Source organism: Leptopilina heterotoma, unplaced genomic scaffold, assembly GCF_015476425.1.
Source record: "Leptopilina heterotoma isolate Lh14 unplaced genomic scaffold, ASM1547642v1 Lhet_13, whole genome shotgun sequence".
Classification (NCBI taxonomy): Eukaryota; Metazoa; Arthropoda; class Insecta; order Hymenoptera; family Figitidae; genus Leptopilina; species Leptopilina heterotoma.
In genome coordinates, this window is record NW_025110848.1 from 274934 (window position 1) to 295029 (window position 20096).

The 20096-nt window shown below is 24.9% G+C and overlaps 2 protein-coding genes across 7 annotated transcripts in view; both read right to left on the reverse strand.

The window, feature by feature from the left end:
• Nucleotides 1-6342: 6342 nt before the first annotated feature.
• LOC122512922 (eukaryotic translation initiation factor 3 subunit B) lies at nt 6343-12540 on the reverse strand. The gene is made up of 10 exons (XM_043629066.1): nt 12355-12540; nt 11637-11832; nt 10989-11301; nt 10501-10857; nt 10134-10276; nt 8324-8459; nt 8054-8249; nt 7510-7690; nt 6998-7347; nt 6343-6883 (listed from the first exon to the last, which is right to left on the reverse strand). Exons 1-10 carry the CDS (start codon nt 12488-12490, stop codon nt 6783-6785), a joined length of 2109 nt encoding a protein of 702 aa, XP_043485001.1. The 5' UTR covers nt 12491-12540; the 3' UTR covers nt 6343-6782.
• A 4621-nt stretch (nt 12541-17161) lies between these two features.
• Nucleotides 17162-20096, reverse strand: part of LOC122512939 (inactive rhomboid protein 1) — a 348315-nt gene continuing 345380 nt past the window's right edge. For all 6 annotated transcript variants that reach the window (XM_043629088.1, XM_043629093.1, XM_043629092.1 and 3 more), the window contains 2 exons: nt 19190-19343; nt 17162-18385 (listed from right to left, as the gene is read on the reverse strand). In XM_043629088.1, the coding sequence (XP_043485023.1) occupies nt 17954-18385; nt 19190-19343 (586 nt within the window). In that variant the 3' untranslated portion in view covers nt 17162-17953. The remainder of the gene's footprint in view (nt 18386-19189; nt 19344-20096) is intronic.

A 20096-nucleotide genomic window follows, 5' to 3' on the forward strand; every position in this document is an offset into this window, starting at 1 on the left:
CATCCTTTTCTGTTTTTTTTCTTTCATCCTTTCGACTTTTTCTCTCCTTTCATATCGCAAAAAAAGTATTGTGCGCAAAGAAATCTTATCTTTTTCCGAGGGGCAATAATATCCATATAAATAGGTATAGGGAAAGAGGTGAATTTTTGAAGGGAGCTCAGTTTCCATACAAAGTTCTGGAAACTAGAAGTTTTTTTTCATTTTATTTTTATTATTAAGAGATGAATTGATTCTTCCCTCTCTGTGAGAATTTTTTTTTTTTCATTTTCTTCGGCTTCTCTCCCCTCTTTTTCGAAGATCCTTCGTCCGTGCTCTTTCGTCGTCTTGTACATGCGTGTAAAGTAAAAATAAAATATGTGTATATTCTTCGGCCGAAACCAACTTATTGTTTTACGAAGCCTTTAAGAAACAGGGTCATTAAAATACTTACGATTATAATAATGAGTATTAAATTTTTAGTGAGGAAAGAAAAGAGGAAAAAAAAACAATGTTAAAAAGTAGTAGTGCACAGAGTGCGTTAAAAACGAAGCGAATCACCAAGAATTTTATTCTTTTTTCGCAAGTGTAGAACTTTCGAGCATTTTTATAAAATGCTTCTAATTATAAATTAAAATATTGCTTGCTACGAAATTGGAGAGAATGAAGGAAAAAAATGTATTTTTCTTGCCAAGAAAAGGCAAAATCGATACCTTCTTTTTTTAATCATTCCCAACAATATTTGTAATCAAGTCTCTCGCAAGTTCTGCCCATTTTTCTTTTTCCAATAAAAATAATTTCGTTTTGTAAATTTTTTCCATTGTAAGATTTAAAAGCGCAAATCGTTTTGTGGGTCTTCCATTGAACGATTAATCGTCTGCGGAATGGCAAAAGTACATTATTCCAGGGTAAAGAAATAGTTTTTGTAAAATTGTCTGGTACTCAATATTTATGTAACATAAAAAGATTTAAAGCAGCACTTAAGAAGTGTAGAGAGGTATGAAAACATTGTAACAATTATACATTAATTATCAATTAAAGAAAAGATGAAAGAAAATTAGCGAATGCAATAAAAAAGTAAGACAAGAATTAAAAATAATTACACTCAAAAAAAAGAAAAAAGCAAAAAAAAAATACACACCTTACACAAAAAAAATATCCTTAAGGACACGAATATTAAAAAACGGTTATTATCAGAATTTTTTAAAAAAAAGTACATTTTAAAACAATATTCTCAAATATTTCATTGTGAAATAAAGTCAGAAAAGAAGAGAAAGACTCAAGAAACTCAAAAATTTTTTGTAGAAAGAAAAGAAAGAAAATTTGATTCCAGCTGAGGTGAGAAAAAAAAGTGCTTTAAGTTAGAAGTAATGTAGAATGCGTTACATATCTCTGAAAAGCAATTATTATAGTGACTTTCATCCGAACGGGGGCATTTTTTTATAATTATAAATAAAACATTTTGCACCTTTCGAATTTAAAAAAAAAAGTCAAGCGGAAAAATTGTCACGTAGAGAAAAAACATTAAACAAAAAAAAACCGTGTGTATAGATCGAAAATAAAAAATAAACCTTATTGTCCAAATGTGAGTCTACATATCAAGATTTTTAGTAAAACCTTTTGTTTTCTTTGACTGATTGATAACCGTTTTCTTGATCGAAGAAAAGCAAAGATCAATAAAATGATCTTTTCCTTTTAAACCTTCCCTTATATTCTCTGAAACAGCTAAAAATTGCTGAAAAAAGTATTTAATATGTCACACTATTCAACCAACTCTTGTAGAGACTTATACCACTATTATTACTACTGTATTCTATTTACTAACTACTACGCTGTTAAAACACTAAATTACATTTACTATACCATCCATATCACAGACAGAAAAGAAGCGTTGTTACGTCGCTGAATAAAAATATAGTTTTGATTTTTTTTACATATATATTACTAGCGAAGAAGAACTTGAGAAAAAAAATTGAATCATTTTCTTTCCTTTGGTCAAAAATTCGGACAATTCAAAAAATTCGAATTGTAATTTAAACAAATAAAATTGTAATTCAAACAGTTCAATTTGTAATTCTAATAATTTTAATAATTCAAAAAATTCAAATAAATAATTCAAATTTTTATGAAAATATTTTTACCAGAATTTGGAATTGCCAAAGGAAATAAAATAATTTTGCAAAGAAATATTAATTTTCTGTCAGAAGATACAGAACAAAATATTTTTTAGTTACATTAATGAAATTCTTACTTTTACAAATTGTTTATTGTGAGAAAAAATTACGTCAAATTGTATTGTGAATTAAAATTCAAAAAACAGAATTAAAATTAAAATTCTGAATGCGTAATAAAAATAAAAATTCCAAACGCAGAATTAAAATTTAAATTCTAAAACCAAATTAGAATTAAAATTCTGATAACGAAATTAAAATTCCAAAAGCTAAATAAAAATAATAACTAAAAAATTGAAATTTTATTCTAAAAACCAAATTTCAATTAAAATTATTGAAACGAAATTAATATTAAAATTCTAAAAGCTAAATAAGAATTAAAATTCAAAAAATTGAATTAAAATTCTAAAAATTGAATTAATTATGAAATTCTAAAAATAGGATTTAAATTAAAATTCTAAAAGTTAAATTAAAATTAAAATTCTAAAGGTAAATTAAAACAGTGTTATCTGTCGAAAAGTGAATATGTAGTTTGAAATTTCAGCCAATTTACTTGTTACAATGTAACGAGGGAAAATAAAATCTCCATTGTCAGGAGAATATGAAGTTTGAATACCGGAAAGTTTCAGATATTGATTTTACAAAATGGGCACAAAGTTTGAAAGTGTATTAAAGTTTTACAGAAAACGAACTTCAAATTCAATATTTAAATTGGCATTTAAATAAAATAAATTCGATAACAATATTCAAATACAAATTGAAAGAGATAAATTTTATAACAATATTCGAATACAAATTGAAAGAGACAAATTCGATAACAATATTCAAATACAAATTGAGAAAAATAAATTCGATAACTATATTCAAATACAAATTGGGAAAAATAAATTCGATAGAAATATTGAAATAAAAATTAAGAAGAATAAATTCGACAACAAAATTCAAATACAAATTGAGAATTTTTACCTAAAAAAGTATTTTTTTCTCATCAGAGATAATCGAAATTAATAATTTCTTTGCAAATAGAAAAAAAATGATGAATTTTAAATCCGGTCGATTCCACGTTGTCTTCGTCATCTCCTTTAATCCTTTTTTATTGTTGTATTTCTCCCTTGAGAATGTTTTTGTTTAAAATCTCTGTATCAATTTTATGAACAACATTGTGATATAAGACTAATACAGAAACAATTTTTTTTTTTGTTAAATGTTCGGAGAAAACGAGCGATGCGACACGTGCAATTGAAAGGACGTTCTCCAGCTGTGAATTCTCGGACAAATTTATATTATTATAATATATTCTTTTTATCGCCATTAATAATAGAAATATTAAAGAAAAATGTTTACTAAATTTTATATTTAATATTTTTATTATTAATTCTATTATTTTTATTACTATTATCTCTGTATTTAAACTGCATTATAATATGTTGCATATTTAATCGATATGAAATTCTCACGCGATATTGTTGCGTATTTATTATACTGATTGTACTTTTATTGTAAGCGTACATTGTTGATTAGTTGCTATCAGAATATGTAGATGTGTAAAGATCGGAAGGAGAAAATAAAAAAAAAAAAAATGAAAACTACTTAAAAATTCGAAAATGAATTTTTTAGTATTTTATTTTTTACAAGTCATGAATAGTTTTTTTTCAAAATGTTTTTTTTTTGAAAGAAATCCTTCCGATCTACGGTTATTGATTCTTATTTGTTCTTTTAATTTTTTTACAACTTTCGTTTGCTCAAAGCAATTTCTCGTTCGGAGGAATTTACGAAGAATACTTTGCGTTAACAAATAATGCTTTGAGAAAAAAAAACTCTCGTTGTAAAGAGAAAAAAAACCCAAGTGTTAATTAGTAGAAAGTAATTAGTCGGGTCGATTTTTTTTTTTTTATAAAACCGAGGTCAAATTGCTTTATTGGCATTACTTGTTCCTTATTTTTCCGCAAAGTATTCTCCTTTATTGATTATTATTTAGTCTAGCTACGAATTTTTATTTAAAAAAATAAGAAAATAAAAAAGCTAAATTATTTTTAAAAACGACCATTAATATATTTATTTGCAATATATAAAAGGTGAAAGAGAAAAATTTTATTTTAAAAATATTTATCAAAACTTGTTAACTTAGTATGTAATTATTTGAATTTGTCAATGATGTTTATTATTAAAAAAAAACCTACACTTTTGTCTATGTATATTTTATATCCTAAAATTTGTAAATTTTTCTCTTTTCGCTTTTATGTCGAATATAATAAAAAAATTAGGGTCGAAAGTATTTAGCGACGTATATTTGTTTACTCGATATTCGATTGATTACTTGTAAATAGTAAAAAAAAGAGAAAAAAAAACAATTGTCATTATTTACTTGACGATGTTGTTTAAAAGTCTGGAAAAGAAAAAAATTCGTACTGTATAAAAACCATTTTTTTTCCATCGTCGGAAATTTCATTTCCCGACTAATAAGAAAAAAATGTGGATTAATTGTGCGATTCACAATTGATCGTAAAATAAAATAAAAAAAAAAGAATATTGAAAACTCGAAAACACTCAACACTTTTACACGGATACTTTACAAGTACACATACAAAAAAAAGTCACTGTCTTTAAAAAGACGTTTTGCGCTCTTGACAGTAAAAATATCATTAAAAAGAAAATACAAAAATAAGATCGCAGATTGCTACCGCTCGATAGTAATTTAATGTTTGTAAGGGCAATAACAATTGTAAATTTCGAGTACACTGTATTTGAATGTGTAAGTTGCATAAAAAAGACAGATTTTTTTAGATATTGCACTGTAACGTTTATTATTCTAAGATAACAATATTCATGACGACTGTAACATCGTGGCTCACGAATTCGTCAAATAAAGAGTAGAACTACATTTTATTAAGAAAACGCATGTAAAAAAAAATAAAAGAAACTATTGATCCGCAGACATTTAGTAATCAGAAAAAAATAGAATTAAAAAATAAAAAAATTTTTGTGAAGCAACCTATCCTTGTGTAACATATATATATGTATATGGAAAATATTAATTAAAAAGAAAAGAGAGAAATGTATAATTATAAGAGGCAAAAATATGTCTATTTGTAAAAAAAAAATAATAAAATAAAACTGAATCGAGAGCCACGAGAATGCAATCGCCAATGGCAAGTATAAATGAATATTATTATTATTAAAAAAAAAAATAATAATAATAAAAATATGAAAGAAAAAGTATATTGTTCTTTCCAAATACGAGAAAAACAAGATTTTTAGTGTTTACACTACGATTGATAAACAATTCTATTATTACATAAAATTATATTAATAACAATATTATTATTGTAATATGTTTGTTTTTGGTTATTAAAGTGTGTATATAGCAAATTATATTATCGTTATTTATTCAGACCTTTCTAATAAGTACTTTTTTCTATAAATTCTGTTTACAAATTCTATGAATTAACTAAATTTATTTATTTTTTAAAAAATAAAAAAATTTTTTTTTCTATTTTATAAAAATAAATAATTGTTTATATAACAGATATTCAATTAAAATTTAAATTAACTAGCATTTTTACTTTGCAAGGTTGCTAAAAACTATTTTGTTTCTTTCTGATATCCAGAAAAAATTTCGAGTATTTTCTTGATAATTTTGAAAAAAATTCAAAATTAGTTTTATTATAAAAAGAATTAATTTTTAAAAGCAAAAATTTAATTTAAAACATTAAAGTTGTTTATCTATTTAAAAAAAACTTAAATACTGTCAGTAACTTCCCTAGATTATTTAAAAAAAATGTCAATAAAATTCTTAAAAAATTAAAAAAATTTTTTTCTTTTAATTTCTTAAAAATTTAATTAGTTTTAAAGATATTTTCAAAAATCTCTATTATTTAAAAAATTTTTAATTTATTTTATTTGTTTATAAATATTGAACGATTTTTAAATAATAGATTAAAATAAATTCTAAATTCCGAAAAAAATTCTAAATCTAAAATTTTTCAGAATTTATAAAAAAACATTTCGAAACTTGCATTTTTTGAAAAAAGTTTAAATATAAATCTTCTCAGAATTAAATAATTAATAAAACTTTTAATTGTAAATATCAACATTCTGCATTAATTTATCACATTATCGATTTTTTAAAACTTGAGTCTTGAAAAAAAACCCTAGATCAATGGTTTCAAAAACTAATTTAAAAAATAACACAAACTTCTTTTTATACATATGACTTTTATTTTCATAGACGTCAGTTAAATAATTTAAAAAAATTTGCATGATAAACATTTCATGGTATTCATTTTTCAAAAAGAAAAAAAATATCCTGTAAGGAATGTGGTAAAATTCATAAAATTTAATGCAGTTACGATTGCGTCTACTGAAAAAATTAATGTATAAAAGAGTGAATTTATATTTGCAATAATAATGAAATGAAATTACTTGTCCATTACCGTAAATAATCAACATTCTTATTGTTGATTAATTTAACGGTAATTTTTTTTCTTTTTTGGAGATAAAAAATCCCACACTCCTTTAAAAAGAGTAATTTTGGAATTTTTTCTCTTTTTTTTTAGAAGTGACACACTGGCTCTTGAAAATTCTCTGGAGGTTTCCAAATAAGGGCAAGTAAGATTCTAATTTTCCTGCACAGTTTTATTTGTCGTCAATGATAAAACTTTCTTCCTTTACGAAAAATTCTACAATTTCTTCCTCCACATTCTTTGTATCTGAATCCAATTCATCCGTGTCGATGTCTAAAATTTAATTTTAAAAAATTGTCAATTTTGCAATATGTGAATAATTAATTTTTATTGAATTTATATTTTAAATTTCTATAGAAAAATAAATATTTTTAAAGAAATACTCACGGGTACGTAATTCCATTCGCCTCTTCTTCTGGGTATTCCATTCCTCAATTCGTTTATTGCGATATTCCTCAAAGGCCTTCATCAATGAGCAACGCTTCTCGATTAATTCCTTCGAAGCGCGTGTGAGTCGCATTCGATCTTTGCTCTCGAATTGAGACGAATATTTCTTAAGATTCTTTCTAATCTCTTTGATTTGTTCAGCTGACAAAAGTGACGGTGGTCGTGGACGCCACAAGAGTTGATTGAAACCATTGAGATTGATTCTCTTTAGGATACGTCCTTGGAATGTCCAAATCCAATATCCGTTATCAACACTTGTTTTCCAACTTGAAACAGCTGTCACGACATAGCTGCAAAAAAATTTACATAACGTGAAATAAAAAATTATTAATATACAAAAAAAAGTTTCCAAGATAAAAATTTGCATAACATGAAAAAAATTATCAACTACCAAATCCAATCGAAAAATGTTTTCAAGATAAAAAATCTAAAAAGAAATTTATAATCATTACCGTCCAGTGGGATCCCATTCGACATCGGAAGTTTGATAATGATCTGTGGAGTTCATTACTGTGAAATCATTCGTATCGATGAATTCTAAAGCACCCGACATTGATGTTAAACCAGCGAGAACAATGAATTGACCAGCAGGGGACCAGAAGAGATGATTGCAAGCTTTCTTCTCGAGTTTTTCTAAACAAAAAGAAAAATGGATTTAGAATTACAAAAATGACGAAGTTTGAATATTTAATTGAAATGTAATTAAATGTAAATTGAATGTAAAAATAAATAAAAATAAATAAAAATAAAAATTGAATTTTAAAGTAAAAAGAAGTAAAAATTGAATTTAAAAATGAATAAAAGTTAAAATTTACTTTAATAATGAATAAACATTCAAATTGAATTTAAATAATGAATAAAAATTAAATTTGAATTTAAAAATAAATAACTATTAAAATTAAAGTTAAATAATGTATTAAACTTAAAATTGACTTTAAAAACGAATAAAAATTCAATTTGAATTTAAAAATAAATAAAAGTTAGAAGTAAACTTACTCAAAAGTGCTGGTTGGTGTCCGAATCGAACCTCGTAGAAGCTGACGCTAACAGTTGGCACTTCTCCGTGAATGATGGCAAATTTACAACCTACGGGTTCCCAAGCGAACGCGTGAATTGGTTCTTTAATCTCCACACTGTCGACGGGAATCTCCTTCTCTCTCATATGGAAGATTTCGAAATTGTACGACATTCCCTGTAAGAATTTTCTCTTTATAATAATTTTTTAACAAATTTTTTTTAATTTTAAATATTCAAAAATTTTCTTACACTGTATTTTTGCTCCGTTTTTTCCTTACGTTTAGCGAAACGATCGCATTTCACGCAGAGATAATCACCAGATTTTTGCCAGAATATCTTACATTCAGCGACATTAAACAAATTCTTGTAACGAATTTCGTTACGGCTGGAAATAAATAAACACAAAAAATGTTAATTTAAAGCATCAAAAAGTTCTTTGTGAATTTTCAAATTCTTTTGTTTATAACTTAATTTAACGAAATTTCGATAATTCTGACATTCTTCAATTAATTATATTAGAAATTAAAAACTTCAAATAATTAAAAAAAATTCCATTAAGCTTATTGAGAAAAATTAATTTTTATAGAATTCTTAATTAAAAGTATAAAAAGTTCAAATTTTCAAAGATTTTAATTTGAAATTCATTTTTTAAATTAATATTTATTAGAAAATTCTACGACAATTCAATTATTTAACTAAAAAAATTAATATTTTATTAAAAAATTGAATGTTTCTTAAAATTGAATTTTTATAGAGAATTTTATCAACAAATATTTAAATAATTGAATTCTCTTGACAAATTTTAATAAAATTTTTAAAAATAATTGCATTTTTCGAGAAATTTGATGAAAATTGTATTAAAAATAATTGAAATTCTGACAAGAATTTTATTAAAAGCTTTGAAAATAATTGAATTTCGGAGAAAAATTTTATTATTTATAAAGATAATTGAAATTTTGACGAGAATTTTTGTAAATTTTTAAACATAAATCTTTTCTGAGAAGAATTTTATTAAAATTATTTTGAAAAAAATTGAATTGTTACGCAAAGAATTTCATTAAAATTTTTGAAAATAATTTTATTCTTTAAAGAAATTTAATTAAAAATGTATTGAAAATAATACTTTAATTCTAATAAATAATTGTAGCAAAGGTTATTAAAATAATGAAATTTCTTTGATAAATTTTAATAAAACTTTTAAGAATAATAACTTTTTTCGAAGAATTCCATTAAAATTGTATTAAAAATAATTGAAATTCAGCATTGAGTTTTATTAATTTATTTATGAAAATAATTGAATCCCTGTAGAAAATGTTATTATTTATGAAAATAATTTGCAAATAATTGAATTCCTGTGAAATTTTATTATTTATGAAAATAATTAAATGTTTGCATAGAATTTTATTAAAATTTTTTCTAACTAATTGAATTCTTTTAGGAATTTTTATTAAAGTAGTAGATAATAAAAATCATTCAATTGAGGAAAGTTTTTGAAAATAATTAAAATTTTTGAAAATAATTGAATTTCTGAGAAGAATTTTACTATTTTTGAAAATAATTGAATTTCTGCAATCATTTTTAATTGCTTCAAAATTCAATTTGTTTTCGTGTTTTTAACTAAAATTCTTCTATAAATACATTATTTTTAACAATCAATTAAATATATATTAAAAAATTTAACTTAATTCAGAAGAATTTTAGTTTTTAAAATTTTTTTTAAATCGAAGTTTTTTTTTGATATTTTTAATTAAATTCATTTAAAATTGAAATTTTATAAAATTTTAATTCAAAATCTTTTGAAGTTCATCTACTTATGAAAATTGTAAACGTAATTTTTTTAAAATTGAATTAATTTTGAAATATTTAAGTGCAATTAGATTTCAAGAATAAACACAATAACTTTAGAAAACAACAATTTTTCAAGATTTCGATAAAGATTCCCAGACTTTTCCAGGTTTTTTCAAGGTTTATAAAATTCCCTGACATTTCCAGGTTTTCCTGAATAAATTTAAAAATAATTTTAATAAGTACATTTAGTACTTCCGAAAAATCAACTTACCTTGGAATTTCCAAGAGGGTGACACGAGCGGGATTATTTTTGTCTTCCGGACGCCAGAAAGCGAGAATATTGTCTGTTGGGGACCAACCGAAATCTTGAATACCATCAATTTTGAAACTCTTCTTGTCTAGCAATCCAAATGACTGGAAATAAGATATTATTGTCAATAACAATCTAAATATTTTCTAATAGTCAAAATAATTGTTAATAATTTAATATTTTGTTTTCCAATACTCAAAATTTAGTACTATAAACATTTTCTATAATTTTCTTTTTCAAAATTACTGTTAATCTAAATGTATTTGTAAAAAAATATTTTCTACAATTTTTTATAATTATTTTCTAATAATCAAAGTATAAATCTCACTGGAGTTTCGTAGACGCTCAAAAGATCTTCGCCAATGCACGCAAAATATTTATCATTATGCGACCAACGGAATAGAGGCCAAATTGAAGTGGCTTCCAAGCAGAAGGATCGTTTCTCCTGGCCAGTGAAAATATCCCAAATGACAATTCGCTTCTGATCTGGACTTCCATCTGAGCGTGGTGTATAAGTGACGAGGTACTTTTCACATGGTGAAAAATCAACACACTCGACGCCACGTTGACTGAATCTTGCCTGTTGCGTAAATCCTGGACCACCCCAAAGGGCAACTCCAAGTTTGTGGAAGGTGACTAAGTAGGTTCCCATTTGAGACCATTTTATATAAGTTTCCGTCCATCTCTATTGTGAAAAGAAAAAATATGAATTTAGAATCAAAATCTTAATGTATAAAATTTTTCATTTAATTTAAATCGTTAAAAATAATAACAATTAAAAATTATCTATTAATTCGTTAAAGAAAAAAAAATTACCGTTCGCTCTTCCAATAATGTGGGTTCAGGTGCTGAATTTTGCCAGATTTGAACAGCAACTGCAGAACTGTTTCCGGACAAAACGGAGAATTGATCATACGCATCTTGATCGAGTAGAAAAGAATGTAAATCTCCAGCACCTTTGAATGGTTGTGACGTCGGTGGTTCCCAATCCTTAGCGATATCTTCAAATTTCTTAAAATCGGTGAATAAATTTGTCTTGAAAGTGTGGAGTTTATCGATTTTGAAATTATTCTCTTTAGCCACAGCTACCATTGCCTGATGTGGATTCTCAAATTCGAGAAAGATGTATCTGGGGAAAAATTATATTCTTAGAACATAATCGAATAAGAAAAAAAGCAATTTCTAAAACGTTTCTAAAAAAATAAAGTAAGAATACAATTTCTTTTCAAGTTAATTCGTCTCCAGTTTTAATGTACCGAAAGTTTTATGTAATTAACATTTTTAGAGGACGTGACAATCTATAAATAATTTTAATTAGAAACAAAATTGTCTTATTATTTTTCGTTTTCAAAAACGTTGCTTCAGCCTCATTAATAAAAAAGAAATTGTAAGTAAAATTGTGGAGTAATTCGATTAGTTACTAAAATAAACTATTTTAAAAAATGTTTTAAATGAAAAGTTTACCCTTTAGTTACACCAGTTTCGTTGACAGGAAACCATTTATTCACGATAGTGCCATGCTTCGAAAATATTTTCTCAATGACGACCGTGAGCTTCTCCTGCCGACTTGGCTCGACCTGAGGAACACCATCGACCACAATCACAGACTCTACACCATCTGTTTCGGACGGTTTTGTACTCAGGATATCCCCGAGAAGTTCTGTGAATATTCAAAGAATACATTTTATTTTCAAGTTAAAGTTTTCTTTAAAATTCGTTTAACATCTTGTAATTATCTTTCGTTCAAAATTCATTTTCACTAAATATATTTCCCTCAAATATTAAAATATCTTTTGCGAATAAAAGTAATGAAAAGTAAGAAGTAAATAGTTAAGGATAAAGCTATAAAATATAAATATTTTCTAAATAATTCAAAGGCTTGGTTTTCGTTCAAAATTCAAGATGTCAGATGCCATAATTTTTGAGGTTATAATTTACATTTTCGGAAAAAAAATAATACAAGTGAAAGAAATTTAAAAAAGCATGTGTTAAAAATATTCGGGACTAATTAAACTTTCATTTGGAGATGTGAAACGAATGTTCGGTTATCTATCGATAGTGATAAAATAATAAAGCGTCTTTTTAAGGTTATGTGCGAAAGTCACACTTTGCGGCCATATGCATCCATGCTCCGAATGGCACACAACGTGCCGATTTTAATAATGAAATTATTCGCACATACCTTCATCGGTAATATCATCCTCATAGTCCTCGGCATCACTGAAGTTTGGTTCTTCATCATCATTCACTGTATCGTCATTTGCTTTATTATTATCTTCGTTTTGAGACGATTTAACAACCGAACCTTTTTTTGCCATCTTGAAAACCTCTCAGCATCGTCAGCAGCACTCAACGACGTCATCAGTACTTCCTGCTTCCTGAGAGAATTCTAGCCCTCTAGTGGCGGTAATTACGAAATAATTTTCAAATTTCCTATTTTTGAAAATTTACTTTTTGTTCATTTTATAAAAATAAAATATTTGAAGGTTTTCTTTTATTTTGAAGATTACTTCTATTTTTGTAGAAAAACACTTTATTTCTATTAATGCTTTTACATTTTTTTTAATTTTATAAAAATTAAACGACTAAAAGGAAAAATTTTAATAATTGAAATGTATTTTCAATTTTAGCGATTTAGATTAGTTTTAGAATTAAATAGTCGAATTTAACCACCTGGATTCAAAATAAATTTCAATTACCCTGATTTTAAATAATAAAATTAAATATTTCAAAATATTTCAACATTTTTAATATATTGGGGTGGTAATTTTTTTATTAAAGAAATTAAATCAAAAAGTAAATATTGAAAAAAATTATACAATAACTAATTTTTTTTTTATATTAATTATCTTACGATTTGCAAGGAATTGCCGAATTAATATTTATTTTACTAGCAAGAGTGAAAATTTATGACTTTTTCAAAAGTAAATTTAGAATAATTTTTAATTTTCAATTAATTTTTATTTACATTAATTATTTTTTAATTTATCAATTCTACACATAGGAAAATTAAAACAATGTTTGCAAATTTTTATTTTCACGTCGAAATATATTAAACATTGTTGAATTAATTTAAAACAAGTCCAAGAAAAAAAAACAATGAAAATTAATTAAATAAACCTAACTTTCATAATAAGTAATTTTCTTTCTTTCTTTATTGTTATTAAATTAATATATTGTTTTTTTGTATGTATATATATATATGTATATATGTATATAACAGCGACAAGTACAATGTTTTTTTTTCGTTATGATTAGCAATGATAATCATAATTGAAGATTTTACAGAGTATGTACCGTTGAAATAAAAGATGCGAAGTAACATAATAATAAATCGTATAATTATAATTGTAATCGCATTATTTATAACTTTTTTTTTCTTAGTCCATCGTGAAATTTTACATTCTTATAGATACAGGGATACAGAAAAATAATACCGTACAATTGAGGTGCAATGCTTTTGGACTGTGTTAAAAGTACAAAAAATATAAGGACAGACAAAAATTGAAAATAATAAATTCAAAAAAAATAAAATAATACCAACAACGGTAATAATAGTAAAAAATAAAATAAAATAATAGTAAAAATAATAATGAATGATAATAATAAAAAAATACTAATAATAATAAATTTAGAAAGCAATCTGTCCTTTGTTGAAAAAAATTTCTTTTCTAAATTCTCTTTCGTTCCAGCGATAATCCACTCAAATCTTATATATTTGATACATTTGCGTCGTTTGTTGTACAAATCGAATCATAAATTTATACAAAATTATCGTATTTTTTTTATTTGTTTTTTTTTGGTAAAAAGTAAAAGAAAAAGTATTTGAAATTTTACCAGAAAAAAATACGAAAAATTTGTATTCTTTTAAAATTTTATTTTTGTAAAAGAAAATACACTAAACGACGCTAAACGATCGCTTTCTACTTCGTGCGTGACTTTCCTTATTTTTATTATTAATATTTAGGATTAATAATTGTACCGTTAATTATAAACGGATCCTATTTTCCGATCGATCTAATCGTATCATCGATATCGGATTTATTCAATTTTACACGCATGAATTTTATTTATGTATACTTCACTTGGTCCATTTTCGACGCAATCGTTTATATTTACAATAATTTAAAGAAGAAAAAAAACTGTTTCACGCTCGATCGAAAGTGAATTTGAAATTCTTTTTTTTTTTTTTTTTGCAGAAAAAAAATCAAAAAATTCGAGATAATTTTTAATTTCCTACTGATTTTAATTTGTTTTCAAGATAAATGGTCTTGAAAGCAAATTTCAGTTTTCAATATTTTTTTTCTAACCAATTGCAAAAATTTGCTAATTTTTATAATTGAACAATTTTTAGATTGATTTTTTTGTCAGTTCTCTTAATCACGAAATAGCATTTCACCTCATTGTTTTTTTCGGTATGGAAATATCGAAGTTATTCAATTTATTTTCTTCATCGCTTTCATTTTTTTTTAATCATACTATCTTTATGTGACACATTTACAATAATAACAATATGTTACTCGCCGTGAATCGCAACATTCGCATTACTCTCGCATCGTATGTATATATTTATACTATATATAATATATATATAATTCGAAAAATTTTGTGTTTTCCTCATCATTAATCCATCTTAAAACTGGTTTTTTTTTATCACAAAGTTTTCGAATTTATCGAATGTTAACGTTACGTACAGCAGTTCTTGTGGTTTTTTCATTCTCTCAATTAAATTCTTATGTTTTGCGCAATTTTTTTTTTCTTATAAATTTTTCTAATAGTTTTTTCTAATTTAAATTTTGCATTGTTAAAATGTCTTTTTTTTAAAGAAAATTTGTATTCATTATTTTCTTTTTTTTACAATAATAAATTATTAATATTTCTGCTATTGCGCTGAATTTTTTTTTGTGAATTTCAATTTTCACTGTACAATTTAATTTAATTTTTTTTTTTTGAAGAAAAATATTTTTTTTTAACTGTCAATTTTATACGTCATATTTACTTATTTAGGATAGTAATGTTTAAAAAGTTTGAACAATATCGCAAGAAATACTATTGCATTCGTAACTATGATTTTGTTTTTTAAATATACAAAATATTGCGAGCAAGACTAAAATTATTAAAAATAATTGATTTCTAGGAAACTTATTTTTTTGTTATTGTAAATATTGGTGTTTACTTAAAGAACTCTGTGAAAATTTTGTGCAGCACTTGAATCTCTCCTGGTGGGAAATTATTTTTGGAAAATTTACGTAAACTTGCAAGAAACTTTTAAAGAAACTGAATTTTTCCTTAAATCAAAATCTACATTTTTCCTAAAGACATTTTACGCATATAAAATTTGTTTAATTTACATTTACGGAAAATTTACGTAAATAAAATTTTTTTAATTTACATTTTTACTTTCGTAAACATTTTAAATACAATTTTACATTCGTAGAGATTTTAAATTTACTACAATGTTCAGTATTAATTTATTTCTGTTTGAAAGAAAATTATACGGAAATTAACGAAAGCTATTTGCGACTGTTTGCATAATTTTTCCAAAACAAGAAATATATTTCCCTGTAGGGCAGTTTTTTGGAAAATAAATTATTTGGATTTGCCACATTCTAGAGAATGAAATAATTACAAAGAAGATGATTTAAAATAATTTTTTGCTAGAGAAATGTTTCACAAAGAAAATAAATATAAAGGAAAAGCAAATAAAGTTATGTAAAATGTGAAATTTAAATTAAAATTTAAGTAAAAATTTAAATATAAGATATAAATGTAAAAAATAAATATAAAATATAAGCATAAAATAAATATAAAATTGTAATATAAAATAGAAATATAAAATAGAAATTTAAAATAGAAATTATGAACATAAAATATAAACAGAGGGAAATAGAAAATAGAAAATAGAAATATAAAACAAAAGTATAAAGTATAAATGTAAAGAAATATAAAATAAAATTATAAAAATCGTCGTCAAGTAAAGAATTAAAAATTCGAATACAAAAAAAAATTAAACACTTTCGCATTTAAGTCTTGCTTTGATTCAAAGTCTTGCGCTATACTTTCCTGAAAAGGCTGTATTTTCTTTTCTTCTTTTCTTTTTCAAGAGAAGAGAATAAGAGATAGAGAGAAGGGAGAATGAAAATAATCAAGATAGCTGCACTGTCAATATAAAAAAAAAATTATTCTCAGCAGAGTGCTCTATGTCTTTTTTTTGATATTATCTGTTTTTGGAAAACTCGATAAAGAATAATTAGATATCAGTGTGGCTGTTTATAATAATGTATAAACGCTAACATCGGACTTTCCGACGAATTCATTAAATCTCTCTTCGTGGCACATTGTTTTTTTTCTCTTGTACGTTCGACAAACTCGTTTCCTCATACACATTTTCGACTTAACAATACAAATTCGATAAACGAATTAGTAAAGTATATTTTATGCACTTTTTTTCCATTACCCATTTATAATAAAATACACATTCACGACGTTATGATAAATTTAGTCTTAGAATTCTTAAAACGATTTTTTTTGCGTTATGTGCGCGTGGGTACCTACAATTTGATACCTACCACGTGTATCATTCGTGACAGTCTATTTTTGTTTTTATATAATATATACAATCGCAGAAAAATTGATTAAGAGTTTCTGATATATATAATTGTGTCTTTTGTTCTCGCGTATTTTTTTTCTTTCATTTAAAAAAGAATTCATCATCATAACAAAAAACAAGAGAATAAAAATGTCGAGAACAAAAAAAAAAGGTTGAGAACAAAATTTTCGAAATGAAAAAAATTTCCCAAATTTTTAGCACCACATTTTTGTTTGAAATTCAATTGAAGCTGCTCGCGATGACACGGGAAACGCGGAAAAATAATTGCCAAACACTTTCGAAATGTTTTTTGTTTTTGTTTCTAAACCTATATATCTTAATAAGGTCGTTTTTCACAAGGTGTGTAACAAGACAGTTACTGGGTTTGCTTTCCTTTTTCTTTTAAATATGTACAATTTTTAATTTTTAATATTAACAAGAGAAAAGGGACCTTTTCTTGCACTATTTAAAAAAAAAAACAAAATTCGATGACGAAGAATTGGAAAAGGATTTTATCGGGGGGAGGGACAATATTAAGAAACTGCCTCCGACTCTATCAAAAAGGTTCCGGCGATTTCTTCATTATAATGAATACCTAATATTTACAAATTTCATCGACTTTCGCTAGTGTGAAAAATTTTTCTTTTCAGAATTCTCCTTCCGCTGAATTCGCGGGTGATCGTTTTAATGTTTTTTTTTTGTTAAGGCATTGCTATTTGCCGTCAGTCGGCGAACAAGAGTTCTTTTATTTGGCAGTAGCGAGAAAGATAGAAGCGAATAATTGTTTTTTTTCATTTTTTTTTTTACTTTTTTTGCAGTCGAACATCTATGCAGAATTTCGTATCTTCTCTTTTGAAATGAGTATCTCTTTGTTTCATACGAAAATAGCTTCAGTTTTTGGGGCTTTCTCTCAAACGAAAATTTCCTTTTTTTACCTTTTGTTTGTAAATCTTTGAGAAAATCTCATGTTTTTCGTTGAGAGTTTATTTGGAAATTTATTCTCAGCCCATTGTCGAACGGCGCTCCATTCTCGAGATTGATCGCTACCGTCTGCTGAATGTGATGAATGTCCAAGAGTAAAGATCGCCGCCAAAATTTTCAATTGTAATTGATCATGAAGGATGTAGAAACGAGCGTTAATTTGGGGGCCGAACGGTACTTCGCGCTCGACTGGGAACCGCGGCCCCATGTGTCATACAGATTCTTCTCTCTTGAAATTGATATTCTGCGAGGCACAGAAATCGCGTGTAAATGGAATGCAATTGAATAGTTTACATATTTCGCATTCATAAACTGGAATGTTGTAAAATAAGGCGAGAAGTAATGTAAAGAGACCGACAATTAAAATTGTGCATATCCAAATTAGAAGAACTTTTCGTCGACGATCGTAATGGCCAAATGAAATGAATGGCATGAAGGCGTAGGCTGCGAGAAAACCAAAAATAAAACCAAATAAATGAGCGTAATTGTCCACCCATGGCAATACGCCCAGCATCAAAAGAATGACGAGAATTATTATTAACTTGAATAGTGCTCTTCGTGGATATTTTAACATTGGCCAACAATGAAGAATCTCCACAATTAACGTTGCCAGGAGAGCAAAGTGTGCGCCCGCCGGACCCACCTGAAACAAAAGACGAGTTTTTTTTATTATTTCTCATTTTAAATTAACAAATTAGTTCATTTAAAATCAATTTAAATTAACAATAAATTTAAAAAAGTTCATTACAAACAATTTTGTTTATTGAATTTTCGTTAATATTTAATCTTTCAAATATTAAATTAGAATTTCATTAATTTTAAAATGCAAAACATTTGAAGATTTAAAAAAAAATAGAAACCGAAAAGCAAACAAGAACTAACTTCAAACTGTGAAAAGACATTCGGAATACATTGATTATTAATATAGAAATAAATAAACAATTTTCTTTCTTTCTTTCCTTAAAACAATATTGAAATTGTTTCACAGAATTGCTAACTATTTTTTTTATTTTCAAAGTCCCCTTTTCGTAACATTTGTCTTTTACCAGAATAATTCCCAAAAAAAATTGCTTTTCCATTATATTTGTCCTCCTTGACTCGAAAAGATCGTTTCGTGTTTTAATTAATCAAGTTACTTTTAATTCTCTATATTTTTAAAACAATATTTTCCAAAAATACTATTATTTTAATTTTCAAATATTTCACTTTTAAATTCTAAAAGAAAATTCTAATTTAAAAAATACTCATATTCCTCTTTCTTTCATTTTTTTATTATAAAAACAATATTTATCATTCAAACTACATTTTATTTCTTTAAAGGAAAAAAAAATATTGGCAGAAATGATTTTTATCAAGATTTTACCTTGCATTGTGTATTTAAATAAGAATTTAAAAATGAATTGTTTAAATGAAATTTTTTAAAAATTAATTAAGAAAAATTTTTTACCTCAGCTCTGTAGGGAATGAATATTGCACTAGCCAAGTTTCCAGCAAAAGCGCCTATAAAATAAATCAACGCAATTCGAAGAGAACCAGTCAATTTTTCCAAATCTCTCATCAGAAAATATTGCACGAATAATGTGATGGCTAGGTGAAGAATTCTGTAAACAAAAAAATTGTAGTTGATAAATTAGAGGTGAATAAGGAATTAATAAATTTAAGGAATAAAATATTTTTAATGAAACAGTAGTAAAAAAAATTTGAAATATTTAATGAATTAAATTTTTTTGATTACAAAATTACTAAGCTAATTACTGTTATTTTTTATAATTAGTAAAATTCTTTGCAGGAATTCATATTATTTTCAATACAGTTTTAATAAAATTTCACGAAAGAATTCAATTATTTTTAAAAATTTTTAATACAATTTTACGAAAGAATTCAATTATTTTCTAAAATTGTAATTAATTCCTCGAAATAATTTAATTATTTTTTATAAATAGTAAAATTCTTCGCAAAGATTAAATTATTTTTATAAATAGTAAAAGTTGTCTCATGAATTCTTTGTTTAATTCAATTATTTTCAAAATTTTAATTTAAAATTACAAAAAAAACTACGTTACTTTCAAAAAACTTAAAGAACTTCTTCAAAAGAATTTAGTTTTCTATCAATAATTGTAATAAAAATTAATAGTAAAATTATTCATTACAATTATTAACAAAATTGATAAAATTAAAAAAATTAATGAAATTTTTTGAAAGAATTCAAATACTATAAACAAAAATTTAGTAGTATTTATTCTTCGAAAGAATTCAATTATTTTTAATATTTTAATAAAATTCCTTGAATGAATTAAATTATTTTAAAAAATTGTAATTAAATTCTGAGAAGAATTTAATTATTTTCTAAAAAT

Bases quoted from the DNA above. Each gene is read 5' to 3' on its own strand.
- LOC122512922 (XM_043629066.1), bottom strand. From the start codon at position 12,490: ATGGCAAAAAAAGGTTCGGTTGTTAAATCGTCTCAAAACGAAGATAAT. The intron at 10,858-10,988 runs GTAATTTTTTTT...TTTTCACAATAG, and splicing joins CATTATTGGAAGAGCGAACG to AGATGGACGGAAACTTATAT. The intron at 7,348-7,509 runs GTAATGATTATA...ATTTTTTTGCAG, and splicing joins GAATGGGATCCCACTGGACG to CTATGTCGTGACAGCTGTTT.